Source organism: Micropterus salmoides, unplaced genomic scaffold, assembly GCF_014851395.1.
Source record: "Micropterus salmoides isolate LMB-PRFRI ecotype aquatic unplaced genomic scaffold, ASM1485139v1 Ms_hic_scaffold_6, whole genome shotgun sequence".
Taxonomy (NCBI): domain Eukaryota; kingdom Metazoa; phylum Chordata; class Actinopteri; order Centrarchiformes; family Centrarchidae; genus Micropterus; species Micropterus salmoides.
This window is the reverse complement of record NW_024044348.1, coordinates 22,090,390-22,111,500: the sequence shown is the minus strand read 5'-3', so window position 1 is coordinate 22,111,500 and position 21,111 is coordinate 22,090,390. Positions and strand designations below refer to the sequence as shown.

General features: G+C 39.5%; 2 protein-coding genes across 2 annotated transcripts; both read right to left on the bottom strand.

Annotated features, from left to right (window-relative positions):
- Window positions 1–5,528: 5,528 nt before the first annotated feature.
- On the bottom strand, window positions 5,529–8,849 carry mc1r (melanocortin 1 receptor). The gene has a single exon (XM_038700504.1). It carries the CDS (start codon window positions 8,316–8,318, stop codon window positions 7,341–7,343), a length of 978 nt encoding a protein of 325 aa, XP_038556432.1. The 5' UTR covers window positions 8,319–8,849; the 3' UTR covers window positions 5,529–7,340.
- Window positions 8,850–13,426: 4,577 nt separating this feature from the next.
- On the bottom strand, window positions 13,427–21,096 carry LOC119890346 (transcription factor 25-like; the record flags this gene model as incomplete). The annotated part of the gene is given in 5 exon segments (XM_038701585.1): window positions 13,427–15,194; window positions 17,953–18,028; window positions 18,139–18,218; window positions 20,754–20,844; window positions 20,938–21,096. Coding segments are annotated over 5 exon segments (574 nt in total), but the record flags the coding sequence as incomplete, so codon positions are not given.
- Window positions 21,097–21,111: the final 15 nt, after the last annotated feature.

Below are 21,111 nucleotides of genomic sequence, written 5' to 3'. Positions count from 1 at the left end.
AAATAAATTACACTAAAAGGAAAATAGTGTAACAGTGTTTTCCCATTACACAGTGGTGCATCACCGCTGCTATTAAAAAAAAAAAAAAAAACACTCCCTAAATACAATAAAGTCACTATCTCTACTTTAGGAAACCAAAGTCGGGGACCAGCAAGGATTATAAATCAAACACCCCCAGGCCCTACTGTTTAGCAATCTGTTATTAATGGTTATTGGTCATTTGGAAGCACAGTTGGTGGCACGTGAATGTAGTCCAATACACATCAGGTTCCTCTGTCTCCTCCTAGTGCACCTAAAGCCGTTTGCAAGAATCCACCACTCCAGAGTCAAAACTACCAATCAGAACCAGGAGGAGTCTCAGTGTGTGATTTAGTGCTCTTGCACACACTGCACAGCCTCCCTCCTCGCGTATGCACTCAGTCAAGCTCAATATCTTCAGCCTCTGGCTTCAAAAGTTTTGTAACACAATGGCTTAAAAACAACCTCCAGCAATGAAATAACTGCCCATCCCTCCTTTGCCAACAACACCATACAAAACACTTGAACACACGTCCCTGCTCCGCACAGAGTTTCGGGCTCATTATGTTCAATAGCATGGCGCTCGTATCTACAGGTGACAAAGTGGCATGATGACAAACAGTGGGAAATAACTCTGAGGGGGGGACAGGGGTGTATCAGTCACTGTTGTTTCTGAAAGTACTTGCTACTCCCTCGCTCTACCTACTTCCACTCTGAAGTGGATGAGTACCATCCGAAACCAATTAGTGCAGAGTGGCAGTGGGTTATGAAACCCTCCAGTGCTGAGTGAGCATCGATGCTGGCTTGCTGAAAGTGTGTAACACCATTTGCTGCACAATGGTGGACCCTTCTTTCAAATGTGAGTTCCGTGTGACTATGCCCGTAAACATGTAGGATTTTTAAATTTCGAAACTACACTAACATATATCACCAAACGCAGGTTAACAATGTAGCCTAAAGGTTATATTTTGTTTACTAAAAAAATGCTCGTCTGATTTTATGGAATCTTATCCATCTCATACGAAAATCTCCAGGCAAAACAAAAGTAAATAAAACGACAGAATAATAAAACATGACACACCTAGTTAGTCTACATAGGGGTATCATGTAACAAGCAACAAAGGCATTAAAGAAAAATAATTAAATCTTTATACAATTTAACAGTTTTAATTGTTTTACTATTCTTCCAACCATATAATGCTTTAATATAATGTTTGGTTTCTATTTTGAAATGTTGTATTTGTGATTTCTTTTTAGACCATTTGTGTTTGTGACTGTGATATTTTACAATATTTTATCAGATAAAGAGGTTCAAAATCTTTAACAATCAATATCAATCTTCCATCCATCCATCCATCCATCCATGGTCAACCGCTTATCCTGCGTACAGGGTCGCGGGGGTCTGGAGCCAATCCCAGCTGACATCGGGCGAAAGGCGGGGTACACCCTGGACAGGTCACCAGTCCACCGCAGGGCCTAAACCAAGAACATGAATTATTAAATTTTGTTGTTTTTCTTTAGTGACAGCTCCCAGGCTGAGGGCTCTGTAGTTAGACATAACAAAAATTTCCAACAAATGACTTAAAGCTATTGCGCAAAATCTCTTTAGCAACTATCATCTAAAAGTATTATTTAGTCAGGTTGACCAATTATTTTTATACACAGATCACTAATTATCGCACTGAAGGGTTCTTTCATTCATTTTTGGATTAATTTTTAATCCCTTTCATAATCCTCTGAAAAAACAAAAGCTATGCCCAAAAGTTCCAAATATAAGTAATAAAACTATAGTGATCAAGCAAACAGTACAAAAACTTAAAGAAAAAGATTAAGTAAAAATTCAAGAGGTTAGCAATAATAATAATAAAAGTTAGTAATACATTTTTAAGACAAATGTTTGCTCTCTTGCCCTTTCTCTCTTAAAATGCTGTGAGAAAAACTGTGAGATTAAATTTTATTAAATTTTTCTCAATGATGGCCATGTGGATGAACTACAACAAACCCAATAATTCATGAATTAATTTTTAAACAATTAAGATGTTTCTTCTTTATTGTTCCTTGAGGACAGGATGAGGATTTATATTTGTTCCAGTTGGAAATCCCCTTCAATGATGTTATTTACAGCACAGCAACTAGACTTGATCATGAGTTTAAAAATGGAGAGTTTCAAAAACGTCTCTGTTGTGTTATATATCAATGGCCCTTCTGTCCTCTGAGAGTAAATGTTGCACTGCACTTTTTTTTTTATGAAGCCAAAAAAATATACAATATATTTAATATATATTAAAATTCAAGGACATGTTGTTACGTTGTAGTCTTCCGTCTTTGCTTCATCAGATATTGCAGATACACTCCAGAGACTAGCCTATACAATGTGTAATGAATTGAGATGTTTACATCTGAAACCATGAACAGCAGCCATCATTTCATAACCTGTATATCTATCTCCTTCTTTGGCACCTCTGACACATCCTATGGTGCTAAGTGCACAGCCTTTTTTGCAGTCTCTTATCTTTTAGCCTTTACATGAATGACTCTGTTTTTTTTATTTGGTCTCCAACTAAACTAAAACAACCTGAAAACCGAATATATCCACAACAGCCTGTCCCAGGGCTCCAGACTTACTATTTATAGTAGGAGCACTGTAGCCCCTAGCTGAAAAGTTTAGGGGCACACACCTTAAATAAATTTTTCATATTTACCCCATTTTAACTTTATTACTGATAAATACTTTGGTAATAAATACAGAAACTACAATGTGCTGTTTTACTTTAGTTCACAGTCACATTTTAAGTGAATGGTGTTTAACTAATTCAGATACTGGAAGTTGTGATGTCATGTATCTGGCTTGGCATATTTTATGTTTTAGTCTGCTGTTGTGCTTCATTAAGGTGTTGTGTTTAAACTGTGTGGTGCCAGTTGCCACAGCAAACTTAGTCTTCCCCACATGTTGTGGACCACATTTAGTGCAACAGATACAGCTCATGGTGTTGGTGTTTTTGCTAAATCCAAGCCATGTAAATTCCCTCAGCCAGGGGCAGACTGGCGCAATAATTTAGGTCAGAAATTTGATTCAATCTCAGGCCACCCTGTTTACGCAAACAACCAGACCGCTAATTTTGTAGACCAACCCTATTTGTTGATGTAACGGGTACCAAAATAGGTATTGATCTGGCCATTATGTTGATCTGGGAAGAAAGTTATCCACATTAAAAAATACAAACATTTGGGACACAACATTAAAGTAGCCTATCTGAACAGAATTTTCAAGGTGGCTATGGGTGCACCCTCAAAAACTCCCAAGAAATAGTCTACACCAATCATTGCACACACAAGGCTAGACACAAAAACAATTAGCCTACACTTTTAAAAAAGAGAAAAGATATATACACTGCTCAAAAAAATAAAGAGAACACTAAAATAACACATCCTAGATCTGAATGAATGAAATAATCTCATTAAATACTCCTTTCTTTACATAGCTGAATGTGCTGACAACAAAATCACACAAAAATGATCAATGGAAATCAAATTTATCAACCCATGGAGGTCTGGATTTGGAGTCACACAAAGTGGAACACCACACTACAGGCCGATCCAACTTTGATGTAATGTCCTTAAAACAAGTCAAAATGAGGCTCAGTAGTGTGTGTGGCCTCCACGTGCCTGTATGACCTCCCTACAACGCCTGGGCGTGCTCCTGATGAGGTGGCGAATGGTCTCCTGAGGGATCTCCTCCCAGAACTGGACTAAAGCATCCGCCAACTCCTGGACAGTCTGTGGTGCAACGTGGCGTTGGTGGATGGAGCGAGACATGATGTCCCAGATGTGCTCAAGTGGATTCAGGTCTGGGGATCGGGCGGGCCAGTCCATAGCATCAATGCCTTCCTCTTGCAGGAACTGCTGACACACTCCAGCCACATGAGGTCTAGCATTGTCTTGCATTAGGAGGAACCCAGGGCCAACCGCACCAGCATATGGTCTCACAAGGGGTCTGAGGATCTCATCTCGGAACCTAATGGCAGTCAGGCTACCTCTGGCGAGCACATGGAGGGTTGTGCGGCCCCCTAAACAAATGCCACCCCACACCATTACTGACCCACCGCCAAACCGCTCATGCTGGAGGATGTTGCAGGCAGCAGAACGTTCTCCACAGCGTCTCCAGACTCTGTCACGTCTGTCACGTGCTCAGTGTGAACCTGCTTTCATCTGTGAAGAGCACAGGGCGCCAGTGGCGAATTTGCCAATTTTGGTGTTCTCTGGCAAATGTCAAACATCCTGCACAGTGTTGGGCTGTAAGCACAACCCCCACCTGTGGACGTCGGGCCCTCATACTACCCTCATGGAATCTGTTTCTGACCGTTTAAGCAGACACATGCACATTTGTGGCCTGCTAGAGGTCATTTTGCAGGGCTCTGGCAGTGCTCCTCCTGCTCCTCCTTGCACAAAGGCAGAGGTAGCAGTCCTGCTGCTGGGTTGTTGCCCTCCTACGGCCTCCTCCACGTCTCCTGATGTACTGGCCTGTCTCCTGGTAGCGCCTCCATGCTCTGGACACTACGCTGACAGACACAGCAAACCTTCTTGCCACAGCTCGCATTGATGTGCCATCCTGGATGAGCTGCACTATCTGAGCCACTTGTGTGGGTTGTAGACTCCGTCTCATGCTACCACTAGAGTGAAAGCACCGCCAGCATTCAAAAGTGACCAAAACATCAGCCAGGAAGCATAGGAACTGAGAAGTGGTCTGTGGTCACCACCTGCAGAATCACTCCTTTATTGGGGGTGTCTTGCTAATTGCCTATAATTTCCACCTGTTGTCGATTTCATTTACACAACAGCATGTGAAATTGATTGTCAATCAGTGTTGCTTCCTAAGTGGACAGTTTGATTTCACAGGAGCGTGATTGACTTGGAGTTACAGTGTGTTGTTTAAGTGTTCCCTTTATTTTTTTGAGAAGTGTACATTGTTTGCTCAAATGTTCAAACGATTATCTTTATATTCAAGCATCAATTGTCACACACACACCTTCATTGAACTTGATTAGTGAACTAATTTCTAGAAGCTATATTTTTATGTTTTCTATAGTCTATAAAGAAAATACAGATTAATTATTGCTGCTGCTGGTCAAGTTGACAATTAACTTATTTTCACCCAAACCACAATCTTTTACTAAACCTAACCAAGTAGTTTTGTTGTCTAAATCTAACCAAACTGAACCTTTTTCACAACATCAATCGCGTGTTTAACGTCATGTGACTTACATAACATACTTAACATCTGGTATGCCTGATATTTGACTGCTAGCCTACTTTCCAGTGGTCATATAGGCTACTGTATGTTGTTTTGGGACAATTGACAATCAACCTATTTTGTCCTTTAGGTGTGAGGATGTGTTGTATCACAAATAACGTAATAACAAATAAAAAACATGGAAGATAGAAGGGTGCTCAATGCTGCAGTAAAAGGGTGATTAATGCTGCAGCTGTTATTAATTTACCACAAGCGCTTGTTGTTTTGGCCTCTTTATTTGAGACAAATAGATAACATGTAAACACTTTCAAGGATTACATATAACACATGTTCTTTCTATAAAATAACTGTACAACACAGTCCTGTTTTGCTCAGTTTCAGTTGTTTTTTTAAGTTATACCCACAGCATTTGCAAAATGTGTTAATTCAGGGTTTCATTACCTTAAATATTGTTATTTTTGAAGATTTAAATAGCAGATACAGATAGCCATATTGTACATTCACAATCCTCTGTAAGAACTTTCATGCCAAAAGCAAAAACAAAAATTATGATATTAAAACAAAAGTTCCCAAATATTTATACCTCAGCACTGTGTATGAGAAGAAAGCATTCTACACTTCATGGCAGATATATGACTGCATTTCAGTTTTTCTACTGGAAAAACGGTCTATTAGAATCTAAAATGTATAGCTCCTATTTACAACAAATCCTTTGGATCAATAAAGAATAGGATATCATAGGATAAATAAAATAAAATAAAATGATTTAAAAAATAATAAAAATAATAATAGTATGCTTAGGCTAATTTCCAGATCTAAAAGTATTTTACATTTCAGGATAATGTATACGGAAGCCTATAGGGGGCTATATTAAAATGGTAATGCATTTTAATTTACATTTTAATTTTAATATAGACCCCTATAGGCATCCATAAATGTAATTATCTGAAATTGTTAAGAAAGCATAGGCTTTCTTTTGGCAGTTTCATATATTTGCTGGACTTTGACATCTTTGCAAGTTCTATAGACAAAAAACGGTTAACAGGCCTAATAGCTGTAGCTAAAAAGTTACCCACAGGCCATCAGGCACACATTTCTTTGACCTAGGCCTAAATGACAAATCAGATGCACATTTCAGAGAACCAAACAAACTTCCAGAAATACAACTTTGATATGGCTTCTTTCATAAAGCTGTTATGCCCTGCAGGCCTGCCAAGGCCACCCATGTGATTTAGCATGTTTGTTCGTCACCCGGACATTTATTTTTGGGGGAGTAGTTCACACAATGCCATGAAAGCTTTTTTAAGATGCATCATATAATCTGAACTACAATGCTTTTCTCTTATATTTTATTTCCTGCTCTTCTTGCACCATGCGTGAACAAATTATTCTGGTCAGTTCATTGCTATATTAAATAAAGTGTTATCTTAGCAGCTGTAAATGTTATTGTCAGTAGAAATCAGATGATGAGATGCGCAAAGATGGCAGTTATTTTAAAAACAGTAGGAAAGAAGCGGAGTAAAAATTACTAGGAGGGTTGAAAGGCAGCTACATCAGAAAACATGTTTTGTCAAGCACTGAGTTTAGCTTACTTTAAATATGGATAAATATAGATAAGACATAGATCCAACCTCTGGTATAATGCAGAGACATTTGTTCATTAATGAGCAGGCTCATTAATCACAAGTTAAAAATTCAGTTCAGATATATAATTTAACAATTACAGGTTTACAAAATAAATGACTTTTGCCAATATAATCTTTACTATAATTTAGTCCAGTAAACCATGGACTCTCTTAACAGTTTCCAATCTAAGGATCTCTCCTAGTTAAGATGATGTTTCACAGTGCCAGAACATGTGCACTGAGTGACTTAAAAATAAATTAACACTGAAATGAAACTGAAATCCATGCGTGGAAACAATCATAGAATCCACGATGAGGTGTACCACGGTCTTTTTTAGAGTCTTTGTTACACTTCAGCTTCTGACACAATGTAGATGCAGGAAGAAGAGGTGGCCGACAGTGTTGATAACCTGATGATATTGTTGTCTTCCTACATGCACATGGTTTCACACACCAAAGCACCAAGAACACAGGACCAGTTCCTGCAGGGTTTTACGCAGCTCCTGGCTCCGGTAGGCGTAGATGAGCGGGTCGATGAGCGAGTTACAGATGATGAGGATGAGGAAAAGGTTAAAGTTTCTGAAGAAACAGTTGCAGAAGGGGCTGGTGGGGCAGGTGAGGATGAGGATAAGGTGGAGGAAGAAGGGGCCCCAGCACAGAATGAAGACCCCAAGCAGGATGGTGAGGGTAATCGCTCCCTTCATGCTCGTGGACTGGCGCCTGCTTTTATGAAAAGCCTCAATGCGCCGGGAATGCACGTGCGCCAGGAGAAACATGTGCAGGTACAGCACGGCGTTAAACACCAGAGTGATGCAGAAGAAGGTCACGAGGCACACGATGACAGCGTTGTCGGTGTGGTACACGATGAACAGGATGCTGGAGGTGATGCTGGCCAGCCACACTACCGCGATAATGGTAACGGCGCGCTGCGTGGTCATGATGCTGTGATAACGCAGCGCATAAAATATAGTTATGTAGCGATCCGCCGCGATGGTGCACAGGAAGGAGAGCGAGGACACCACTGAGCTGCAGATCATCACGTCGATAACGTTGTCCAGGTGGCGCAGCATGCCAGGGTGCACGTCCATCAGGCCGTGGTCGTTAAGAAGCATGAATATGGTCTCCACCACGTTGCTGACACTGACCAGCATGTCAGACACGGCCAGGCAGCAGATAAAGTAATACATAGGCGAGTGCAGGTTGCGGTTCTTGATGATGGCCAAGACCACTAGGATGTTCTCCACCAGGCTGATGACCCCCAGAGCCAGGAAAAGCTCCTGTGGGATGCGGATCTGCACGCAGCTCAACGAGTTTCGCTCTCCGGTGGTGGAGTTTGTTTCGTTGTCCTCCATAAAGTAATTTAGCGGGATGAAATCCACATGGAGGATGGAGGGGTTATGCAGGGACCTGTTGGTCATTTCCATGTCTGACTTTTGACTGGTTTACAGGCTGTCCAGGTGGATCTAACTTTCACCACAGCGTCAATGAAGTTTTATCAGTTTTCTCTGTGGTTTCGAGGATCCCTCTGTCTGCTGTTGCAGTCACACGTTGCCCCGCAGCCAGTTGAAAGCGTCTCGACCGAACAGTTGTTGAACCCATCAACGAGTTGACTGTTAAATATCCAGAAAGCGGCCCCCTAACAACTGTCAAATTTACGCACAGCAGCAGTCCGGAGAGTTTGCGCGTTTATCCGTGTGAAAAGCGCGCGTCCTTGCCGCAAGTCTTCTTCTTAGGCATGCGACTTGTCCAGCACGGAAATCCATATAGCTCCCTTCTCCATCAAAACATTACGCTCACAATTCGTGATTTTTCACTCTCTTGGGGGCCCGACATGCCCATCCGCAAAACTCCTCGTATCCGTTGACAGATGTCAGCCTACCTCGAGAAGTGGAGATTGTGACTTAACATTTCTCAAAGTGATGCTGGATTCTGAAGGACTTCAGGGGACTCCTCCTCTCACGTCAGTTGGGCTGAGATCTTGTCTCGGTAATGTCTGATACTAACTATAAAAGGAGAGGAAAACAGCGTTGCTCAGCCTTCATCTTTTACCTCTTTGACATTCGGATAAATGACAAACTGCTTCCTATTAGCCTATCTGTGAGTGTGGTTTAACTTCAATAATTGACGGTAATAGTAATTCACCATCTCAAAGAACACCTATATGCACCATGCCCAATGGAATCACCACTTCACCTGTCAGCCTATTTTCTCGGTCATTGCTTATCCAAGCACTGTAAACGTTTTCTGTGCGTGGGGTTTAAAAAGCACTTTCTTTTGAAATCCTGTATTTGAAGTAAGCCTACTGAATCCAATGTATAAGTTAGATCAATCTTAAGTAGGCTATAGGTTCATATTTTTTCAAGTGTATCTTAATACAATACTCACATGCCCTTATTGAAAAGGTTATGCGCTCTAATGTGAAACAGACAAATCAATGGGTTTTGCACTGACCTGTGAAGACGTCACCTTGAGCTCTGTCAACTTGCAAATGGCTTTTTTCACTATTACAGTGCAGTTTTTGCAGAAAATAGCTAGGGATAAATAAATATTTGCTTAAATTTTTTGAGCGGTGGATGATGATAATTATGTTACGGATATAGATTTGCTCAAGTTGTTTTTTTTGTTTTTTTAAATTCTGGTTACCTGCCGACGTTTTCATTCCGTAAGGGTCACATCCGACAGACTCTCACACAGCTACTTTTGTGGCACTGATATGAAAGCCTTTCTATACCACCACTGGATCACATGAAATATTCTCACAGCATCAACTAGCTCCAGGTGAATTAGGAACAATGACGTCATTTTACCATGAAGTACAGTCACACTGTTATCATGTGGCTCACTGGGGGACCCAAGTTAGTGTATGGACAGCTACAGTATGCCTGGAGGGTGATTTGTTCAGTATCTCCAAAGTTGATGTCGTCTGGGGGCCAAGAAGCCATAGGTTGAATCAAGCTTAATATTTTCTATCTCTAATGAAAATCTGCTGTGCTTATTGTAACGAAAAAAGTAAAAAGTAAATTCATAAAATTTAAAATCTCCAACTGGGAGGCTTATGTGACATGTTGTCTGAGAGGTTTGACAGGTAGATACAACCAGCACTTCATGAGAGACACTTCCTTCTGCCAGATGAAAACCATGTATGGGCTTTGTTGACTGTCAGGTTCAAACATCTTCATTCACACATGGCAAACGGTGAAACATAAGTGATGTAGGTTAGCCGTTACAGCCTCATGTCAAAGATGCTCACAAGTCTTTGAGCTAGAGTCCAAGTCAAGTCTCAAGTCACTCGTGGTTATAATGCATGTTGTATCACATGCTGCGATCAATCCAGGCTGCTTATAAAACTGCATAGCTATAAAGGGATTCATTAGCTGTAACCTGTTTTTCACAGAGCACAACCATGTAATGTGCAAAGCAATTAATGACAGCTTATTAACTACTGTAAGTCAACACACACCCCAGACTCTCAAACCCAGTGTAACGTTATAACTAAATTAAACTGTAATGTTGCATGATCAACAATAAACCTGTAACCTGTTTGCAGCCAACATTAATAATTAACGTGATGGCAGCCAGTGGGACTAAATGATTACGTTAATCGACTACTACAAGTTCGGCAAGTAAACAAACGCGCGTTCATCTTTTCATATCTCGTAGCTAAAGCAAGAAGCAAGCTAACGTTACATGGCCAAAGCTGGGCTAAACATGTTTACTAACCTATTTTGCGTTCGGCACTTTTAAAGCCAAAGTTTATGATGAATGGCACAGCAGCTGCTGGTGTTTATTGTCCCCTCTCACCTGTGGCCGCGCTCAGCTGATATTACGTGTAACATAGTTCTCCGGTGTTTTGACGATCTATGCTGCCTTGTCGAAAAATGCTACCTTATGTGTTCCCTTTTCCAATTCCATAAAGTTATAACTCTCACAGTATTATGACATATTCTGTTTTTTGATTATATTACAACATCATTTCAGGGGTAGCGTATTCTGATAGACTAATATCCCCCATCAAATAATGCTCCCATTACAGAATCATTTTATATTGCACCACTACTCACTCCACATGTACTGTACGGATATGGGGAGCATGTTGAAATACTATATTATGCCATCTTTATTTAAGATATCAGGGGTAGCGTATTCTGATAGACTAATAATGGTTTCTTTTTGATGTTACTGACGATCAGCCACTTTCTCGACGGTATTCCCAACAGCAAGGTTGCAGATTTATGGGCGTGGGAACAAACCACGCTTGTGGGTCGTACACATGCGCAGAACCCCTAAGTAGGACATCTCGATAGGTAGCATAAATCGACAGAACACCGGAATTCCCGGCGAGGCGTTTTTGTATTCGACAATATATAAATATGTCAGTGGAAAATATTCTTGCATATTTTTTGTCGCGTGTTAGGTGGATGTGTACAGCGCCAGTCTTCCTCTGCACAATTGGTGGGCTGACACTCATTGGCTATTGAAGGCCGTGAACAGGGCATGGAAGTTTCTATTGGGTCAATGAAGGTGTCACTCAAAAAGTCAACGTGTAGACGCGTTTTGTGTTTACATGCTAGCTGTAGTTAGGCTAATATAAAGCGACGCAATAGCAGTCCGTGTGTATTTATTGAAATAATAATGAGTTTTTGACTTATTATTTTAATGGACTGGATCGTCTGGACCTTTGCCAACGTAACAAGGCCATTTTTGTGGAATGTAATCCACCGGTGGAGTAGCTACAGATAAGTGGTGTCAATTTTGATAATAGGCAGTGCTTGAAGTGGTCCACCGATACCAGTAAGTTACTTGTACATTTTACGCATTGGCGTCCCGGGACTTTTCTTGCGTACCGCTCAGGTACCGATGGGCTCTATGTGGCGCTCATCTGTTCCCATTCTCGCCCGTTTGCTAATTTCTGTAGAGGAGCAGGTAGAAGCTACATGCTTTTCATGCAGCTGTGAGCTCCCATGTGAATGGGGAGTACCAGCAGGGCTGGGCAATAAAATAATAATGATAATTACTGCAACATAATGTTCCTCAATAACAATATAACAAATATTTAATAAGTGTTTGATTTCATTAATTTGAATCACGAACAAATCAGCACTTTACTTTGTTAAGGAAAAGGTACTGAAAAAAATATTAATTAATTGAAATTTACTTAATAATTGTTTTGAATGTTTTACCTCAGTTTTGTTAAGTGATCCCAGTGTTTCCCATAGAATAGACAGTGTAACTGTGGCACCACCTATAAACAACGTGGTAACCTCGACACCCCAGCTGTATTCTAAGGTTAACTTAGCTCTTCTTATTAGCTAGGCTCCTTATGTGCTCGGTAATAACGTTTTTTTAAGCTGGGCGTCCTACAGCGTTGTGTTGGACAGATTTGTGCAGCGGTGTTCATGAGGGGGACGAGCGAGAGGATGTGCTGCGTGAATACGCTACACGCTCTGCAATCAAATACCAAAAATCAGTCAGCCTTAATATTGTGGCGGCCGCCACAAATACATTAACGTATGGGAAACACTGGATCCACTGTTTGGCAAAAAAGTTTAAAACCACAATTAATCCATCTGGTTTCTTCAACTTTAACTCAGGAGCAAAAATCTGCCTTATAATGATTTGCCATTTATCATAAGAATAATCGATACTGAATGATGCGAAATGTTTTATCATGATAACATTTTCAGCCATATTGCCCCGCACCTATATTTTCCACTTCAAGCACTGATTATAGAGATTGCTAAGACATGTGACCAACTAGGCGGGAACGTCATCAAAACGCAAAGAATTATGTGTATGTTTGGCCTGTTTACATGGGCTGGCATAGCAGGCTAGCGTTCAGGCATGAAAATAATGGAAAGTTAGCCACAGAAAATAATGACAAATTTGCGTGACAAACTTCTGGTGGCATAAAATGTTACCAGAATGCAGGAAATGAACAGTTTAATGCTCAAAATCTTTCCACATTGAACGTTTTATCAAACCAGTGTACAACTATCTTCTTGTCTTTTTCTTGTAAACCCAGAATTGTGTTTCTTCATATTTCCTGAGCCAAGTGTAGAACCCTAATCTGAGTCCCTATGTCCCTGTCAGTTTTCAACACAAAGCTACACTCTTGCCCCCTACCCTCCATCTTTCAGGCACAGAAAAATTTCTTGCTTTAAGCCCTGGGTTATAGTTAATGAAGGGAGGGGAATAATGGCAAGCTCATCAGACATTTCCTAAAAATAAACACTGATCACGAGTCCCGCACCTCGAGTCCGAGTTAAGTCTGAAGTCTTTTGAGGACGACTCTCAAGTAGAGTCTGAAGTCACTGTGTGTGCAACTTAAGTCAGACTCGAATCGAGTCTCAAACTCGAGTCCCCATCACTGCCTCAGGTTTTAAGTGCAGTCAGCCGTCACTGAGTGGGGTCATGAGAATTTGATGGAGTGCAAAGGAAGTATTAAAAATCCATTTAGGAAAAATTTATAAAATATCTACCATACTCTTGCACTGTATATAACTTGACAGACAGCAGCAGACTACTGGAAAAATTCGGACCAATTCTCTGTACTGTTTTATTGGGTGGAGTAAGCCACAAATAATCAAATAACGGCAATCAACTCAAAGTTAAATGTGAGAATGGGTTCCAAACAGAGCAGGAGTGAAGGAGCATAAAAGAAAAAGGGAAAACATCAGACATCCTGCTTTAGTGATAAGAGTTACACAAGAATAAAAAAAAAACGATTCTCATACCAGTTTTCCAATAAAATGATTATGTGACAAAAGTCAGAAAATAACCATTTAATCAACATATTTTGGTTTGGGTTAGACCGAAGAACAGATTCACAGCATTGTGATGGTTTCGATTTAGGATATGCTGAAATCTGCAGGAGACAAGACTAAAATGAAATCATGATGATGGAAAATGAAATGCGAATGAATCATAAAAGAGAATGAGCCAAGTCAACTGGAGACCCAGCCTTGCATTGCTTGAATGCATCCACAACAGGTCACAATAGAGATAAGATATATTATCTGAAAATTTGGTGATTATTTTTCTCCCCATCGGAAGTGACTGAATTTGCAGCAACTTTTCTAAAATACTGTGATGCAATTTGGCACTGTTTGTAGAACTAGAATAATTAATGTTAAATTTTTTTTTTGGGAGTCCCTTGCCATATTTAGCAAATCTTTTGGTAGGAAAGCACAGGTCTGAAGAGTGGGTAAACACAGTTATCATTTATAAAAGAGCTTCATATATATTGATTTTTCTTTTTAATTTAACATCTGAATATGTGCTATTCCCAACACAAAATCCCACAACAGCTGTGGTTATTTATTCCACCTTCAATAACATTTAACAGATTAAAATGCTTATCTGGCTCAGAATTTAACCATTAAATATTTCCATTAAACAGTTCCGTTGTGTTCAACGCAATTAATTAGCTTTCCGTCACTAAAAGTTAACATGGACTTCAATGCCTTGAACTGCTTTGAAATGTGTTTTAAGTGACAAGATCTGTTGGTCTTCAATGAGAATAAAAACTCTCTCTCAGATTATGTGGTAAAAACAAAAAACACAACCTGTGTTACAGTGCTGCCAACTCAACAAGAGAACCTTTTCAACTTTGTTCTCGTTTCATGAAGCAGTCCACTGTTTGTGAACATGGAAAAACTCCAAAAGCCAGAAACTAGAGGAAGAAGAGTAGCTGCCATTATGTACTAATGCTGCTCAACGCATGACTGGAGATGTTAGATTCCAAAATGATTATAAATTATAAATAACACCATCAACTTTAGTGACATGACAAGTTCAACTAACCAATCTGTTTTCTGACTCTGGAAAAAATTTCTCCATGTTAACAATTGTGTGGATTGGCCAAGAGTACTGTTTTTTCTTCATTCAAATGCCACTAAAGCAGAGGAGCGGACTGGCTCGTAAGACCAAGTCATCTCTTCCTCTCACTTTAGTATTCTGAAATTGTGACAATAATAAAATACTATTCAGTTATCCCACACCAACTCCTATTAATTATACTAAACACCATTCAATTTATCGATTTTCTTGTCATTAAGTTTTTAAAGGTTCGTCGTCTACTTGGTTCCTCCTCATCCTCACGCTTAAAATTCCATCTCTGTCTCCCTCCTCACTCAGTCCCATTCATCCTCATCTCTGTAGGGGTTGTCCTCTCTCGGTGGCTCTTGAAACCTGATGTTTGCCAGCATGTCCCTCATTGCCACCATTAGACGATTCACCTCCTGGTTCAGCTCCTGACCGGCTCGAGCCACTTCCATGTCATCCTCCTGCCTCTGTCCACCCTTAACAAGAAAAGAGACGTCAGTTAATATACAAATATCTAGAATCTAATCACTTCTATGTTAGCATATGGCCATCGCTAGTGTTGCAGTTGTTCTCTGCCATGGCTATCGAATGGAAGACAATCTGACATTTCTGTTCATTTCTTATATTTCATAATTTTCTAAAAGTGTATTTTAATAAAATCCTGTAATAGTTACCTCTAGGTTCAACGGCCTTACCTCTCTGGAAACACTTGATGGTGAAACAAACAAAAGTGCTCTGTTGATAGCAAGGTTATTTTGCTAACGTGAACATTATTTATTTAAATCGCTTGTATTGTTAATGATTGATAAATATTAAATCCACTTTTGCTGGGGTGGGGGCAGCATGAACTTTTTTTGGCTTCTGAAGGGGCGTGACAGAAAATGTTTGAGAACCACTGCACAAAGGTGAACATTTGATAGGTACACAAGCAAACTCAGATAATTAACACAAAGTGTTACAAAGTACCCTTATGATGTTTTTAGAAATACAATGGATGGAACCTTCAGCATTTGTCTGTTTAATCAAACAGAGGTGATCCAGGTTTATATAACATAACATTCTGTTTTCAGATATGTAACTCTATTTCAACTGTAAAAAAGAGGAACGTAGTAGCACATCTTCCCTCGTCTTAACTATACTTCTATGTAGCTCTTCCTCTCCATAAGTGGATAACATGATCAGGATAAATGGAGCCATCCTGATGGAAACATGCCCTGGGCCCATCTGTTAACATCATGTATTGCTGACCACATGATGTTTTATTTGTGGATGTACCTTTTATGTATCTTGTATGTATTGTGGTGCCAGTTGGTTTGTGCTGCACGCTAGCAGTGGAATAAAAGACCAACGATGTGATACACGAAACTTTAAAACTTCAAATATTAAAGACTTTGTGTACAAATATGAAGAAATATGCATTCGCAGTCTGCATAATGTTTAAGATCAGCTGGGTACGCAGCGTTCCATGCTAAACACGTCAGTCAATGTCTCCTTCTTTATTCTTGTTGGAACGTAAACCAAACTTGTTCTGTTTTGGCACCGATAACATCCTTCCAAAGAACCAAGAAGCCTTTGTCTTTACAATATTCACTAGTACATATTATAGACTGTTACAGATTGTTGTGTTATTACAGGAATCCTTCAAGTTATTCTGATTGCAAGTTTTTGTTTGTAGAAAAATAAAATTACCCCAGTGGAAACAGGTTCAGTCCATTTGTTCCTTACAGCCAATGTGATGAAAAGTACATTGCTGTCAGACACAGTGCCTTTTTTTTGTTGCCACCACTGGGGGGTCAGAAATGTTCATTTTCTATACAGCGTTTTTTACGTCATGGATTAAAAACCCTGTAGCATTTTCTTTTACACAAACAAGTTCTGTTTCCATTCAGTGTTTCTCCACTGAACTTGCTATATCACACTTAGAAACTGTCATAAAAGCTGCGCTTAGTTCCTAAAACACATTTTCCTCTTGTGTCAAAGGAACATAACAGAAAGTCACAAAGAAAATAATGTGGAGTAAAAAGGAGCAGAAAGAGTGAACACTCATTTGTTTCTGAGGACAAGATGAACTAAGGATGATTAATTTATCGAATACCACCCCCAACTTAAATTGACCACACTGCTGACATTTGAAATGTTTTAAAATCAAATTATACTTCTGGTTAACGGAGTGAAGTTCGACAATTAAAAACGAAAAGAAGCATTTTTTTCCCGGCCCACTGGACTGATTGGCTAGGTAGCATCAAAGTAACATCCACTTCCACAAGGAAGATTCAAGATTGACTAAATGCCCTACAAAAAATAAGGGGAAAAACCTGATAGCTTGGCTCTATAAATGAATAATCAATAAAACAAGCATCAAACTTTTATGAAACACTATTATGAAAGAGACAGTAAAAAAACGAAGGCCACAAAACAACTTTGCACTTTATGAATGTTGTTTTTGTTTTGCTCTTCAGTGACATACTGGGAATTGGTGGGCAGAATTAACTGTAACAAGGTCATATGCCTTACTTTGATATTTTTCAGTGGTCACCCCCTAAGGGTAACCATTATTTTTTGGAGGAAATATTCCATCAGTCAAGGATACGTTTTAAGATGTTTTCCCAGATCTTTTACCAGTTAAATGTTTTCACCAGCCCTGGAGGGTCCTACTACTAAAATGGTTGTGTCTGTGTGTTATTCTAGTAATCGTTAAAGAGAAAACCCAACCTTAAAAACACATTTTACATGATGTTCTTTCCAGCATTTTGGACAATAAAGTCAATTAACAGACAACTCTCAGGATAGCTCGCAGGAAATCAGAGCACCAAGAAAATAATTTGTGATTTCATTATAAATATTCACAGACTCACAGAATTAATTAGAGACAAATTAGTTTTATTTGAAGCTTATTTCCCCACATCCACCCCATGGGCCCTTTATTTGTGTCCTAGAAGCACCAGGATTCGTCTTCAGATGACAGCCCTACAGTTTGGTCGTCCGGATTAAGGAGGGACTTGCTCAAATTCACAAATTATAACTGAGATGTATAACATAATAAAAAAAAACAGCTGAACTCAGCTTTGAAGTGTATTTTGTTTGAATAGTTGAAGTTGTTTTTAAATTCATGGACGACAACCATAATTTGTGTCTTCCCATAAAACTAACTTAACAACTCTTGCACATGCACTAAACAACCACTATTCAATTAATTCCCTACCAGACCTATTTTGCATGATCCATGCGACTTACCTGAAGGTTGAAGTTTGGCAGCAAAGACCGGAAAAACAGCGACAATGTACTCTCATTGGATGCACCGACACGCTGCCTATATGCAAACACACACACACACACACACACACACACTAAAGTGTAAATGTGTCTTCTTTGACTGTACGATGGAATTTCATGTACACAGATGTATGGGTTCTCTATCACCTCTCTGGTCGGGTGTATGATATCACAGAGTCCAGTGGAGGCAGAGGGTCAAAGCCCATCACAGGCTGACTGGTCACATCCTGAGGGGATCAAACAAATAAGCAAGGTTAGAGCCACTTCCATAGGGATGCATAAATACTCCAGAGGTTGTCAGCATTCTATTGATCCTATTATGTGTCTTTAAGCCAGGTGTGGATCCAAGTTATCGATCAGTTTCACCAGCTTTTTCGCAACCAACAACCATATGTTAAGACATGTTAATGGTGCAGCTTATGATTGTCTGAAGGTCTGCGTGTCTATATTGGTATACAGTTCTTCTTGGTGTTCCTTTTGGTGTTTTGACTTGTGTCACCATAATAATGATGGAGACAAAGCAATCTGTGAAAAAAACAAAAAATTGTATATCTTCTTTCTTCAATCTAAATCTCCCAATATATCCTTCCCTGAGAACTAACCTACTGCCATAACTTAGCCTGCAATTGAACTATTGCATGCTTGATGATTTATGACTAACTTGTCACAAGCCAGACAAATCACATCACTATAAATGGCTAGCCTTTTTCCTTAATTGTAAAAAGGCGAGGCTGGCCACAAAGTGGTATTGGAGATTGATCCCCGGTTGGTGACCAATGTGAGGTGGAACACAGCAGGAATCTTTTACAGTTAGGAAATATAGCTGCAAGGTTTTGCTTCTATTATTTCATCATTTAAAAACATAGATGTGTGTGAACAAGTAGCAACAACTAAACTGACAAAACTTATCAGAGAAAAAACTTTTTTCCAGATGAGATTTGCCAGTCTGATCTAACAACTGCTTGTATTTTTGGTATAAATAAATATATAAAAATGTTTTTTTTAAAGCCATATCTGGTTACAGTTATGGTGAACTAAATCTGTGAATGTGCAATATGGGCATCAAATATTTGGAAAACCTTAGCATGCATGCACAAGAAAATTGACAAAATTTTGATCCTATAGATGCCTTGGATGGATCATTGTAGGCTATATGAAATGGTGCAATGGTCTTCACTAGCCACACGGAGACAGTTCCATTTGAGTGTTTTTATCTACAGGGTAATCCTGGTCAAACTACTCAGTTATCTGGGTAACCTCCTTAACGTCGTGGACAGTAGTTACCAAACATGGACTAGCAGGCTACTACCTCTAAAGGCTGATTTCTCAATTGACCCTTCGCTAAGCTGCTGTTTTAGCTTTTGGAAAGGTAGCAAAGAAAAATTCCTTTCACTGTCTAACTTGTAAAAAATATAAATTGACACAATGTTTCGGTACTAGCCATCAAAAAGAAGCCATCTTTTGTAGGTGACTTATTTGTCTACACCAATCACCTACTTCATCATAAAATAAGGCAGCCATTACAAAACATTCATTCATATTTCCATGAGATGAATGTAGATTTCTGTATACTGAATGTACATCAAAACAATATCATAACATGCAATCATAAATAGACATACTCGCAAATCTTACTAGTGCCTTATATATCAATAGATAACTTAGAGGAAATAGCAAATAAACAGAATGCTAGATAAATAGAGGAAAAAAACCTAATACATACGACATATGACCCGAAAAACAATAGGTCCAAAAAACAACAATCTCATACTTCAACAATATAATTGTAAACTAACAGTGAAATTTATAAAAATTCTAGCACAAAAGGAATACATCACCATATATGTTAAAATATTCACATCACCATAAGTGTCAAAATCTTCACATTATTATATATGTGCAACAAATAACTTGTAGCAGTGGATACATATTTAGATGGACACAGTGTTTAATGGTCTTGATAATGTGTGTGCATATTCATACGTATCCAGGTGGTAGGGTGATTTATTTTATAAGGAAGTAAGTGATTGGTGTAGCCAAATAAGTCACCTCCTGCAAACGATGGCTTCTCACTATGTAACACCATTTGCCTGATGGTCTAGTACCGAAACGTTGTGTCAATATATATTTTTTGCAAGTTAGACAGTGTGCGGGTGTTTTTCTTTGCTACCTTTGACTCTCCCGTCCCCCTCCGATGCACCTGTCTATCGTTATAGAGGTGCGAAGTTATTTACTTATTAGCTTTTGGAAAGGGAATAAATCGTACTTCTCTGTGTTGCGATTATAACTATTAAGTGCCCCAGGAACAACTCTGACCACATCTTGGAAAAATATGGCAAAAGAAAGCTAGAAAACGACTCTTTTTGCATTAGAGTCAATGGAGCGCCACCATGAGTGTCGGACCTCACTTAGAACGAGTCCTATACTGCACTGTGATTGGCCAGCGGCATATTCGGGGCGTGGCTTAGCAAAGGTCAATTGCGTAAATAGGCATCTTGGAAATTTAATGTACTGTATTGTCATATGTGTGTATACGTGTTTTATTAATGCTTCATATTGTCGTATGTGAACTTTTAATGCTGTCCTGCTGCCTTTCTTGGCCAGGTCTCCCTTGAAAAAGAGATCTTATCTCAATGGGCTCTCCTGGTTAAATAAAGGTAAAATAAAAAATAAATAAAATTTAAAAAATGCCCATCACGCCTCTAGTGTTTATTGTGGATATAGTGAAATGTGTTAAAGTGTAGTTGCTGATTGTTTCTCACTAGAGGCAGACTTGATGTGGCTTCTTTGATCTCGGAGAGGAGGACGTGGCGATGTATATTCCTTGGTGCACTCTGGTACCTTTGCTTTCTCCTGAAACAGAGTGATGAAGGTATGCTAATGAGTGTAGCACAATGGCACAGAGATATGAACTACTGACCGCAGAGCAGCTCACTGAGATCTTACTTGTTTTGACAGTCCTCCACCAGAGGGTCTTTGGCATCAACTCGGTGCAGCACCTCTTTCACAGACTCTTCCAACCACAGCATTGCTGCTGCTTCCCTCCACAGGCTGCAAGTCCTCCCCACATACAGTGCAGTCAGTTCAGCCAGGGCCGGGGGCTGCCTAGAGACAGAAGGT